This window comes from Oreochromis aureus, linkage group 2 (assembly GCF_013358895.1).
Source record: "Oreochromis aureus strain Israel breed Guangdong linkage group 2, ZZ_aureus, whole genome shotgun sequence".
Classification (NCBI taxonomy): domain Eukaryota; kingdom Metazoa; phylum Chordata; class Actinopteri; order Cichliformes; family Cichlidae; genus Oreochromis; species Oreochromis aureus.
In genome coordinates, this window is record NC_052943.1 from 25,033,117 (window position 1) to 25,046,160 (window position 13,044).

Below are 13,044 nucleotides of genomic sequence, written 5' to 3' on the forward strand. Positions count from 1 at the left end.
TTAGCTATTTAGTAGAACTATGCCGAATTTAAGAACGCATCCAAGCAGTAAGAGCAATAATTTTATTTGTTTCATACTAGCTTGTAAAATCAAATACGTAAAAGTAAAGAATTTTTCAGCGAAATTTCGCATTGCTTTCTCTCGACCTCTACAATCTTATAGGAAAATTTTCTACGAGAGGTTAATATTTTTCAGGTATTATTTTTATTTTTGTAATATGTTATATACATATATATTTAAATACCACACACAAGTGTTTTACAAAACAAACACAAAAATGCCGCTGCCACCTGCCAGGAAGCGCTCGTATATATGAGGATTTACGGTAAATGAAGGCGGGACTAAACGCTAACCAGGAAGTTTACGACACCGCTTGATGTTTACACATGTTTCCGCCTTCACGTGGAGAAGCTTTTTGCAATTACCATGTCTTCAAAGAAAAATAAAAGCAAAACAAAAAAAGCGAGTGAAGGAGATAGCTCCTTAGTGAAAGAGGGCCTAAATGACTCTTCGAGCTTGCAAACATCTCGCACCGACGGAGGAAGCTGCAAAAGTTTGAACTGGAACTCTTTCAGTGTCATCGACTTCATTGAAAAAGGTAAGAAGACGAGACATGAGTCTAAACATTTAACAGGCTGTGTTATATAAATCAGGTATAACCCCCGTGCAAACGAAGCTACCTGTACTATGAAGATGGAAGTCCCAGCATGGCGCTTGCTGCACTGACAGGACCAGTACTCACTGATGCTGCTGGTCCATTTGTTTTTCTTCAGAGTCGTTTTCTGAGCTTTGTGCCTTTATTCTTTTCATTTGTTTGCAGCATTTGTTTGTGAACTTGTTTGCATTGTTTAGATTTGCATTTGTGGCTCTTTTTTTTTTCTCTCTTTTTCTTTATATTCACTGGTCATCCATTGCCCAAATGCGCAACACCCTCCAGAATAGTCCAGCTGCTTTAACAAATCTAATAAAAACATAGTTCTTGCTTAACCTCTTATCCCAATTCCTGCATTCTTCTAATCACTTACCTCGTTTCGTCTCTTCCTTCTTTCTACGTGAGATAAGAATGTGCTGAAATTTCTCTGCTGCTGGGAAAAGTTTATTCCAGTCAGCGAGAAAGGAGGCTCCAGCAAATCGCTGAACCTCGAATTCGGGAAGAGCAATGGCTTGACCATCACTCTGTGCGCACTTTCTAGATTTAGAGAAGGCTTATGTACATTAGATGCCTACAGGCACCTGATGTACTGCAGGAGGATGGGGTCCAAGACCTGCTGTTATGGGCAATTAGGTCCTTCTGTAACCAAAATGAGAGGTGTGTCCTTATCCTTGACACAAACTCAAGCACATTTTCAGTGGGTATGACTCTGCCTGGTTTGCCACGTGTCTCCGGTCCTGTTTTCATGGACAGGAATTCAAGGCATGGCTAGGCTGAGGAGGGCATCCACTTTGGGAAACTGAGAACAGCACTTCTGTTTTTAGCAGATGATGTGGTTCTGTTGGTTCTTAGGAGCATTACCTCCAGTATGCACTGTTTCACTGAAAACGCTACGCCCAGATAAACAGAGTCAACTTTTTGGGGTATAGCTGCTAAAACTTTATCACAGAAACCCTGGTGGCTTGGAACTTGTTTTTAAGTCTAACACACTATAATTATTACCGGGCTCTTTCTATTTTGAAGATTTGATAAAGCTTATAATGAGCGCTATATTTGATGACCCATAACAATCCCTTAGTTATACTGCTATAGACTCAGTCTACTGTGGGACAGATGCACTGAGAACTCCTCCACTCCCATCTATCCCCCACTTTTTTCCCCTTTATGTACTTTTATTTTTGTTTGTTGACTGTGCCTATAATCTTCTGTTTTGTCATGTCTTTCTTCTCATCTCCCAGTCGATCACTGCAGATGGTTGCCTCCCTCTCTCAGCCGGTGTTCTACTGGAACTCAGTTCCCTTTAAAAGCGAGTTCTTTCTTAATTGGCATTGTCTTTACTCGGGGGCTTTAATATTGCAGAGTTTATATTATAATACAGAGCACCTCTTGCTTTGTGCTACTAACACATTTTTATTCTCTAATCAACGTGTCAGGTGGGCTTGTAGGCTTATTCCAGTTCTACTCCTCATATCTGTGTTACATAACAAAATACTTTTGCAGCATTGATTACGTGGAGAAGCAAAACTTTACACATCTGCTTTGATCCCTGCAGTCATTGCACTGCTAAGTGCACCAGACAGTGCACTTTATGCATGCATTGTGCTTTTTGAATGAGTGGGTGGGTTTACGGATGTAGGAGAAACTTGCCATGATCTTATCTTTTTTCTTTTAGTTCTCTGTTTTTCATTTATTTGTTGACCATATTTTTTGAATCTGAACTAAAACACTGCTGTAACATCTGGTTTTCACTCTGAATCTTTCATCTGCACAACAAATTAAGCCATGAAAAAAACCTTAAGCTTAGCTATTAGCGAGGAGAAACAACCTGGAAAGTACAAATCTGTCTTTTAGAGCTGAAAGTCATCATGAAATTATGAAAACACTGTTACCAAAAATCCCCACTAGTAACAAACTAGTGCATCCTCAAATCAGGTAAACAGTGTTTCAGATCAAACCCACTTTAATACAATGTCAGCACCACCCAGCAATCAAATACTTGTTATTTAGTTACCTTTTACTGAGGTAATCTAGTTCATGTGTGAAATTTGGGAAAGTGGTTTGTCTTGTTTAGGCTCATGAAAATATTTCCTGCTGAACACAAAAAGAAGTTTAGTACATTCAAGTTATGTAACAACCATGAGGTGAAACGTAATGCTATAATTTTATGCTTTGGGAACATATGCAGCATTTCCATCATTTCTAAAAGCTTCTCTTGAATTATTTGTTTGAATTTGCTTCACAGCTGATGACAAAACGCCCAAAAGCTGCAGATCAACTTTAGCCCAACTCAGCCTCAACTCAATGAAATCAGCCAGCGTATGCATTGGGAGGCCCGTGCTGCTGACGAGTACCACAGGACAACAGGAGGTTCTCTTCTCTTCTCTTCTCTTCTCTCCTCTCCTCTCCTCTCCTCTCCTCTCCTCTCCTCTCCTCTCCTCTTCTCTGATACCCTTTGTGATACTTTCAGGTATGCTTGGCTTGGCCAGTCGCCTCCTTTCCAGGTGGAAAAGTTGGCCTGCAGAAGTGTGCTCAGAACAACCTGAGAGTAAAGACAGGGGATGAGTTGATGCTTCACCCAATAACAGGTCCCTTGCTTCAGGCTGAAGAGGTGGTTCTCTCTAACAGGTAATGTTTACCTTTTATTTAAAAAAAGAAAAAGTCTGTAGACATATATTTATTATTCCAGTTTGCTCTATACACACAGCTGCCAGTTTAAGTACATCCAGCAACATAAATCCAGTCTAATGAAGAGTCCTACAATATATTGTACATTAATGAAAGTTATTATGTTTATTTTTGTTGTTGTTCTTTTAATTGTATTGTGCTGAATGAATACATACCTTTAAAAATTACTCACTGGCAGCCACTTTTTTCTATTGAAGGCCGAGGCTGCCATCTGCTGGAAACAATATGCAACTGCAGTTCAAGTGTCAATGATCACTAAGAAGTTGTGAGAAAAATGTTTCCAGTAAGTTATCAACCATCTGAAACTTTTTTTCAGGTCAAAAGATGAAACACTAGAAACAGATGAATTCAAGGATTTCTTCCTGAGATCTCTGGGTATGTCCTTTCGCCTCATCTTCATCACCACAAAGTGCATACTTCTTACACACCTGACTTTTGCATTTTTCTGTCTTTTTACTGTATAGTATATACACTAAAAAGTGTGTTCTGTGTCATGGTGGATAAGCTACTATACTATAAGCTATTAATATTTTGCAGAAAATGCACAAGCCTCTTTTCCCTCTGCTGTACAGTAAAATAAAATTAAATATCCATACACTTTAGGTTGTATGGCTTGTACTTTAATTTAACATAATCAAGCAGATGATTTCCTTTATTAGAATAACTACTATATATTTTCTCTCTTATATCAGCTGGGAACATTGTTCTGCCTGGGAACGTCCTTTCCTTGAGTTATTTTGGCCGCTCTTGCAGCCTTCGGGTTGAAACCATAAAAGGGGAGGATGGCGTCACCCTCCAGAAACCAGCTCCTCTCCTGGGAGCGAGTCCTGATACTGAAGAGCCCTCTGTGATGAATTCTGTGCTGGACTCCACATCAGCTGAGCTCTCCCTGCAGCTCAGCATGCTGTCTGTTGATGACAACAACGACTCAACAACAGACACACCTAGAGAGCTCGGTCCTGCAGCCAGCACTCCATGCCGACAAGCCCAGCCTCTTTCCCTCTCCTCACAGCCTGTAGCTCCTTCCCACGACTCCCTGAATCCTTCAGCAGGTTCAGTAGAGACTGCTGTGAGTCTGGAGAGCTCACTCATCTTAGAGCAGGCAGAGAAAAGCTCATCGGCACCTCCTGCTGGTGCTTTGAGTACTGACACCTTCTACTGCCTGTCATGCTCCACTAAAGTTAGATTTAAAAGCAGAGTAGGCCAAACAGATCCAGATGCAGAAGCTAAGGGGTCAAAGGTCACGTATAGCATGATTGGTGGACTCAGTAGTCAGTTGGATGTCATCAAAGAGACCATCGAACTTCCACTCAAACATCCCGAGCTGTTTTCCAACTATGGTATGTTAGATTATACCATGCTGTATTGTGAAACTAACCCCCAGTGATGTCATTATGATGTGAGGTGTTACAGTTAGATTTACTGACTCTCATTAAATGTCAGATCTCTAATTTTAAGCGGTTGTCTACCACAGGGATCCCACCTCCAAGAGGAGTTCTTCTGTATGGTCCCCCAGGGACAGGAAAAACTATGATTGGACGAGCCATAGCCAGTGAAGTTGGAGCCCACATGACGGTGATAAATGGCCCAGAGATCATGAGCAAGTATGGTCATATAGCCTGAAAACTTCATGGCACCATATTTCTATCCCAGAAGATTATTTTGGGGAAAATTTACTTTTGTGTCCATGACAGCAAGATTTTACTCACCACCTTAAAAATGATCCAAAGCCACAGATTAAATGAGGAAAGTTTATTCACTGACTTAAAGAAGCATGTTGTCTCATTTCTTTGCAGATTTTATGGTGAAACAGAAGCAAGACTGAGACAAATATTCACAGAAGCCTCTCAGAGGTAAATTTTCGCTGAGCTGCCTATACTCATAAATATAGTATGTCACTTTTAGTTCTGTGTATGCAAATCCCTAAATTCTCCTTTTTATGTTAAATTACATTATTATATTCATAAACGTGCAGAGGTCTCTCACAGTTGATGTGGAACTATCATATTTATCATTCGTACTGGGCCATAGGTTAAAAATGAAAAGCAAAATCCAGCAAAGACCTCACAAAGAGCATCTAATCCTTCATTTGATCCACCTACTAGTCCCCAAGGCTTCATCAGAAATGGTCTCAGTGGGAAGATGTCACCATCTTCCTGTCTGTTTTAAAAAGAGGAAGGGAAACATGAAATGAAGACCGAAGCGTGCCTAACTGCACAAGATTGGTACCAGGTCTTATGGAGTGATAAATCCAAATTTCACAGTTTTGGTTCAAGTCCTTGTCAGTGTGTAGAGACGAGGTTAGGAGAGAAGTATGGTCATGTGTAAAACGTGGTGCAGGTTCTGTCATGGTTCAGAGCTGCAGTTCAGCCGGTGATGTTGGAGAAAGTACTGTCAGATTTTGATCCACTGTACAACAGCATCTGAGAAGGTTCTGATTAGCATTAGCTTCATTTTTCAATATGACAGTGATCCCAAACACACTGCCTATGCAGTAAAAACTTACCTGGATAGAAAAACACAGTGGAACAGTCATGAACTGGCCTCCCCAGAGCCTGGACCTAAATATTACTGAAGTAGTGTGGGATCATCTTGATACAGATTGGAGGAAAAAGGAAGGGACATCCAAAGAAGAGCTTTGAAGGTTCTTCAGGAAGCCTGCAGAACCATTTCTAAAGAATGAAAGAAAATACGAGAAAGCTTTACCATGATGAAGAATAAAGATGGACACATCAAATACTGACTTCTATGTCAAAAAAATTGCCTAAAGAGTCAATATTTTGCCCTCTGTGCAGTATTTCCATTTACGTTTTCACATGTTTCAATAAATCAATGTGTTTCTCAAAATTGACTTGGTTTGATAGGCAGCCTGCGATCATCTTCATTGACGAGCTGGATGCTTTGTGCCCAAAGCGAGAGGGAGCTCAGAATGAGGTGGAGAAACGAGTTGTTGCCTCTCTTCTGACTCTGATGGATGGGATTGGTTCAGTAAGTATCCGAGTAATTGTACTCTACTACGGCAATAATGCTTTCCCGCATTAAACTAAAGGCAGCTCTTTTGAGCATAACCTTACATGCTGTTGAGGATTTTTTAAAGTTTGAGTTTTTTGGAACCTCACTGAGTCATCTTCTCTGAATTTCGCCAGCCTGCAGCACATAAAGGATGCTCACATGTCTTCTCTTTATACATGAATACAACAGTCTGTTTTACATTAGCATGATTATTGCTAGAAGGCTGGGATTACACTGAGCAGTAACTGCTTGTTCAGTAGACACATGTCTTTATACTTTGTCTTTCTGCAGCCAAACGTGGCTCCATCGTAATATGCCCTCATTGCAAATACAGATTGTCATGCAGAAACCATCTCTGCGTGCTGGACGCCCTTCAGACACTATGGGTTGCATCTCTCGGGTGCCATTCGTCCTCTGAGCTCTGTGTTAGTGCCTGATGAGAAAAAGGATGATTCCCCCACACACCCCCAGTGGGAGTCTGGGAAAGAAATCACCCAAGGCTGCCATGAGCTGACAATTTGCCGTAACTTTATCAGCAAACTAAATCTTCCCGTCCCCAGGCAGAGAAGGCCGCGGTGTGGATTGGTGATACTGCACAGATACACCAACTCCCTTCTTGCTCCCAGCTCCTGTCTGTTTTCCAAACCAAAGTCATCATTACTGATTGGTTTGTGGAATGTGGAGAAAGCACTTCCTGCTCCACGGCATTCTTGCTTGCACTGTAATTTATTTGTGTTTCAATTCTCTCTCCAGTGTTAAAAGGTGGAAAAAGTTTTTCCTATCTTGCAGGCAGACCACCCCAGGAAACGCAGAAGTGAGCCAGGTTTAGCATCAGGCTGGGGTCAGAAAATCTCTCAAGCTTTGAAAAATTTACCTCAACATGTGAAATACTAAAAACCAGCAGGCTGCGTTTGACAAGTGGGCTTAAACTCGAACTGATGACTACTAAATTTGACCTAATCTAAGAGTGTGGGTGCCACAAGCTGCCGTGCACCTGGGCAGATTAAACAATGAAACTTTACTGCATTATTGAAAACTACCCCTTTCATAGTGTGAATGTATTTAACAGAAACCTGTTATTTACATTATTTATATTCCATGCTCTATATTTTTAAATTGTGAGTCTCCTACAGTTGCTCTGTATGATTCTGGGTTTTTAAAAAAAACTTTTTTTTTCTTATTCTGTACCTTGTTGTGGCCCCAGAGTTCATCCACTGTATGAAAGGGATCAGTTTTAGCTTCCTTCTTGCTCCTTTTAAGGTAACTTTCTTCTGTTTGAGTGCATCAACGAGAGATTTGAACGACAGGTGGGTGGAGCCTCTGTGCTCACAGCTAGAGCTGGTTGCCTGAGATGCCTCAATAGGTTTATGTGTTCTGATTTACTGTTTATCTTGTTAAGTTTTCTGTCATTTTGGATTAGTGTGGGTGCCATGGCCTAGTCTCAATAATGAAAGATATTGGATCTCAGTAGTAAATAAAATACTCTGAAACTGAAGCATTTAGATCATTCGGGCCTTTTTGGTTTATAATAGTTACTTTTACATAGGCTGACTTTACGATTTGAAACTTTAGTCATGTTTAGTGTGAACATTCAGAATTGTAATAGTTTATATACGACATAAAATGAGAAATGCAAAAGGGCTACTTTAAATTGCCATCTTTTCTCATACAGAATATAAAAAACACACAAAAAATTGATTATCAAACACATCACAGTGTTAATTAACCAGATCAATTGAACAACAGAATATACATGATTCAAGCTTTACATGACTTTTAGTTCATCAATTAGCATTTGCTGAGCAGGTCTTACTATGAAATTACTATGTTGTTATCCCAGAATTAGCTGATCCAACTTTCTTTCTTCTCTTTCCAGGAGGGTCACTCAGGTCAGCTGCTGGTCCTCGGGGCCACAAACCGGCCCCAAGCCATTGATCCTGCCCTGCGCAGGCCGGGACGCTTTGACAAAGAGCTGGAGGTACATACTATCAGAGAGACTGCAGTGTGTTTCCAATCAACGTCACGCTATTTGTGAAGAATTGCTATTTAATTGCGCAACTTTCTTCTGAGGCTCTGAGTATGTGGACAGAGTACAAAAAATGTGGTATACAAATCGCTGTTCTGTGTTGATTTCGTGACGGCAGGTCGGAGTTCCTGGTGCTGCAGAGCGAGCAGATATTTTGCAGAAGCAGCTGAAATGCGTGCCGTGCAGCGCCACCGAGGAGGAGCTGACGCAGCTGGCGGACGCCGCTCACGGTTACGTAGGAGCGGATCTCGCAGCTGTTGGCAAAGAAGCGGGCAAGTAAACACGGCCTTGCTCTCTTTTAGAGAGTTGGAATGTTTATTTCCAAATTGTAAGAACCTAATAGCACGCAAAAACATTTTGGATTATTGGTGTAGCTACGCCTTTATTTACATATCTTTACTGATATCTGTCAGGCCAAAAAAAAGTAAATCCAAGAAGAAAAGCTGGATATTTTCAAGCGTTAGACTCTGATTTGAAATATCATTCCCAGATTTGTAGCTGTAGCTTTTGATAGTCATGTAAATTGTTGTTTATAATGTCACGGAAACCAAGGACATCTATGGCCACTCAAAGCAGCTGTTGAGAAACACCAGTGCTTCTCTTTGCATTGATTTCCTCTTTGCACTTCATGAAAACAACATAATTTAGGAAAACAAAACACAGTTGCATATGGCAACCGGCCCAGAGTTGCTCTCCATCTTTTAGCAGTTTAGTTTGCCCCGTGGGCTGAGGTATCCGACCAACAAACAGTAGTGATTGACAGTTTGTTATTGAGCTCTAGGTGCATTCGAGGCCTCATGTTGTTTTTCCCTCTCTCGCTTGACCTCTGTTTTCCTTGTAAAATGTCGCCCAGACCACAATAACTTGTGAATTATTTCCATCTAAATTATTTTTACCAATTTTTGAGACATTTTCTTGGAGTGCCTGACATGCCCACAGCTCCTTTGAACACACAGGGTCAAGCATCCTTTGATATTTGCCAAAGAGGAAGTTGGGAGTTTCAGCGGTTTCTCTCACTGGGATCCGAATACCACAAAAACCACCACTTGTTGTGAAATTCCTGTGCCCCCTCACCCCTAGCGCCACAAACCATCCCACCTCATATCCCTGAGGACAAACACACTGGCTTATATACGTGTGTATCTGCCCTTGATTGTGGGGGTATATGTGATTGTTTGAGCACATGCTTATTTGTTTTTCTGTGGAAGTGTGTGTATGTGACCCCATATGCCTCCTGGGTGGTCCCACCGCCCGGGGTACATGGCGTATTGGCTTTCCAGCGACGGAGGGAGCTGGGCTGCTGTGTGGAAGCATTCCGGCAATGAGCGTAATTTACTGTCCGCAGAGGGCCAGACGTGTCTGGCAGTGTTTTCTGAGAAACCCCCTCACGCCCCCGAGGGAGACAACAACCTCCCCAACCCCGCTCGACACCGCTAGTTTCCCCAAAATCTCCAAACCAAAATCACAAGACCGATAAAAACCCTTGCAACAAAAAAGCCACAGGAGAACTCTTAATGCACTCGAGACTTCTTTCTTTCATTTTACCGCTTGAGATAAAATATAAATTCAGTTACAGATGCTTGGTTGGAGTACGAGCAGTCTATAGCCAAAGCAATCTCAGACATTCACAGGAAATTTGGGGCTGGGTCTATAGTTCAAACTGATAAATATCAGTCCAGCTTTAACACCATCATAGATTTATCTCATTCATGCCATCTTTTAACTGGCTGTCAATCCAGCAAAGAGGAGCATGGCATGACATAAGCGTGTGATTTCGTCACAGTGGTCGTTTCCCATTTTGTGTGATAACTCCAATATAATTTCCCATGATACGCCTTTCTGTCAGGGGAGGGTTTTACTGTATGACACGTTTTCCGGGGTTGTAATGCAACTGTAACTGAAAGGAAGTAGTGTCAGTTTACCTAGTAAAATCCAAAGTGCTCTACATGGTGCACTGAACAAAACAATCACCTTACTGTGGTCATGAAAAAAAGCAAGTTTGGCTAATCTCCCCTTTAAGGTTGTCTCCTTGTGCACCTCTGGACTGCTTTCAGTGCTGTTTCTATTTTTAGATTCCTCTGCCTGTTAACCATTCTGTCCACGTGCACATGTAACTTTGAGATTTATGTGTGGATTTATGCGTCAAACTAACTGAACCTGCACGTGCAGATTAATCACTGCTGACGAGAACTGTATCTCCATCTACAAAACAGCACTTTAATGGAAAATCAGTGGCCAAGCCAGAAGGTAACTGATCTGATAAGGCGGAAGGCAGACAAGCAGACGTTTACTGGAACATGACTTCTACTGTAACATCCTGAGATCTCTGTGGGGGATTATTTGGTACAACTGACCTCCACTGTGGCTGGTGCCAACGTGGCATTTTATGCCACTTCACACCACTGAAATCTTACACGCACCCCATTCATCAAATTTAACTACCAAGTGACTTTGTCTTCTTTCCCAAAATCCAGATCTCCAAGTTGAAGGGTCTCCTTATTAACATTATAGATGAGATTCACTGTGAGCTGAATCACAGTGTCAGAACAGGACTTTTAATGAGCAAAAAAAAGTGACCAGATCTAAAATACCTATGTTTTTTGCTTTTCTTGGAGCAGAGTTGCATACACCTTTTTTATGTGATGATGCACGGATTCCTATTTCATATGTATAAATGAAGGCAAAACTGTCTGCTGTATGCACAGCAATCTTGTTTTGTGATTGCCCCCATCTAAAAATTGTATTTCAAATTTTCAAATATTTATACATTAATCAGTTATACAGTTTCTTTACAAGTTATTAAAAAGCACTGTTGTTTAATCTTTGCTGATTATTTTCAGTAAAAATCCAAACCACATTACTGTTATCCCTATAAATTGCTCGGATACATATAAATAGACACATAAAGCCATAGAAAACATACACAAATGAACTCGCAAGCTGATATCTGTTTTTTCCTATTTTGCTTTGTACCGAAAGGAACAAAAGAGGCATAAAAACACATCAAATCGGAACTGCAGTTGTTTCCTTGTGCTGCTCAGGTAACAATGAGCTGCTGAGGAAGCATACACTCTGATGTACCGCTTCCTGAAAAATAAAATTGAGGGAACATATATCATGGCGAGCCCAATATACTCTGGTCACGCAAAAGATCCACCTTGCACAGCTGCATTAAAGCATTCACGCGTACGAACTTGTGGCTTCTATGATGGATGCACTCACAAACACATGCACATTATCCTGCCTTTTAAATAATTCCAGTCTCTTTAATGATCAGAGAACAAGACTATTTACATGAGTTGTTCATATGTTAGGAAAGTCAAAGGGTTTGTGTGTGTGTGTTTGGTTCTTTTGTGTGTGGATAAGAATGCATGGAAATCTTGATGTCATTAGGGAAATTTTTGTTTGTCCACTCTGAATTATACTGAGCCCCAGAAACTTCTTGACGACAGATGTGTTATATAATGAGCACTTAATTACAGTCGATCACGGATCTGCCAGTTTTTAAAGCATTGTAATGCATGAGCACGCGCATGCCAGATCTATTAAAGTGTGATTCATTTAGGTCACCTGAAATGCCTTTTTAAGCTTCTAGCGAATGCACAAATTATTAAGAAAATCTGCGCTTTACATCACGGGCACTGACAGATGGAATCCACGTTAAACTTAATGAAAGAAGCATTTTTAAACCTGGCGGTGAAAAAACAAGAATGCATCAAAGTATTGAGAAGGCATCATGATGCTTCTCTGACTGCTGTACACACATGTTTATTCTTTAATTGCCAAAGAAAATACTGAACTATTTTTGAGAAAGGTCTGATTTAAAACAGTTCAACTCTGAGTAATAAAGGAGTTTAAAACATCACAGAAAGATGACGCTGAAGTAAAAGCACATAAAATGTAAATTGTTGGGGAAATAATTTCTCCTGTTTCTGACTGTTCTTACATCAGCCTACATGCACTAACCAGGCAAGCTGGATGGCATCCTGTTTAACTAACTCTATAGATACGCAATATTTTTATCAGTTTTATGCTGTTTTCAGGGAGTTGTCAGTTTGGAGCTCTTCTTTACTGAATGTATAATGTGCTAAGAAGCTAATTTCTGATTTTACTTTGCACAAACTTTAAATTAAGGTAAGAAGCTGTCGTCAGTCATCATCGGTTGTCTGTCATTTAAGACACAAATGGGTGAAAAATGAATGAATGTCTAAGCAAGCTATTGCACCACTGCAAGCCTCCTGAAGTGTTCCCCTGGGCTATGACTGACATGCATTTAATGTTAAAATAGTCTTCATTTTCTAAAATTATAATTCATACTTCCTTTACAATAATAGAATTTGACATTCATGTACTGTTTGCTTTTTTTAATGTGACAAAAGTCCCCCTAAAAAAGTGAAAGTCAGAAGAAGTAGAATTAAAGCTGAGCATTTCAAAACTAAGTACTTAATTACATTTCACCATCCTTTCATTGTCAGTAACGAAAAATATCAAACCCCTTGAAAACCCTAAATGAAACCCCTTAACTGTAGCAACTGTGAATGAGGACCTCTCATGGTCAAATGCTGTATAGCTGTGCAGGTACAGTCAAGCGTAGCTGCCAGTTCATGTGGAGTCAGCATGGAGGGTAACCAGACTGAGCTCCGTTTAGATACAAAGATCTGATTTTTAT

General features: G+C 40.6%; 1 protein-coding gene across 1 annotated transcript in view; it reads left to right on the forward strand.

Moving 5' to 3' along the window:
* Positions 1-352: 352 nt before the first annotated feature.
* The window catches only part of spata5 (spermatogenesis associated 5), a 107,372-nt gene continuing 94,680 nt past the window's right edge, over positions 353-13,044 (forward strand). Inside the window, exons 1-10 of the mRNA XM_031743024.2 lie at positions 353-598; positions 2,895-3,019; positions 3,120-3,277; positions 3,654-3,712; positions 4,030-4,677; positions 4,812-4,941; positions 5,134-5,190; positions 6,202-6,325; positions 8,226-8,327; positions 8,494-8,647. Of these exons, the coding sequence (XP_031598884.2) occupies positions 427-598; positions 2,895-3,019; positions 3,120-3,277; positions 3,654-3,712; positions 4,030-4,677; positions 4,812-4,941; positions 5,134-5,190; positions 6,202-6,325; positions 8,226-8,327; positions 8,494-8,647 (1,729 nt within the window). The 5' untranslated portion in view covers positions 353-426. The remainder of the gene's footprint in view (positions 599-2,894; positions 3,020-3,119; positions 3,278-3,653; positions 3,713-4,029; positions 4,678-4,811; positions 4,942-5,133; positions 5,191-6,201; positions 6,326-8,225; positions 8,328-8,493; positions 8,648-13,044) is intronic.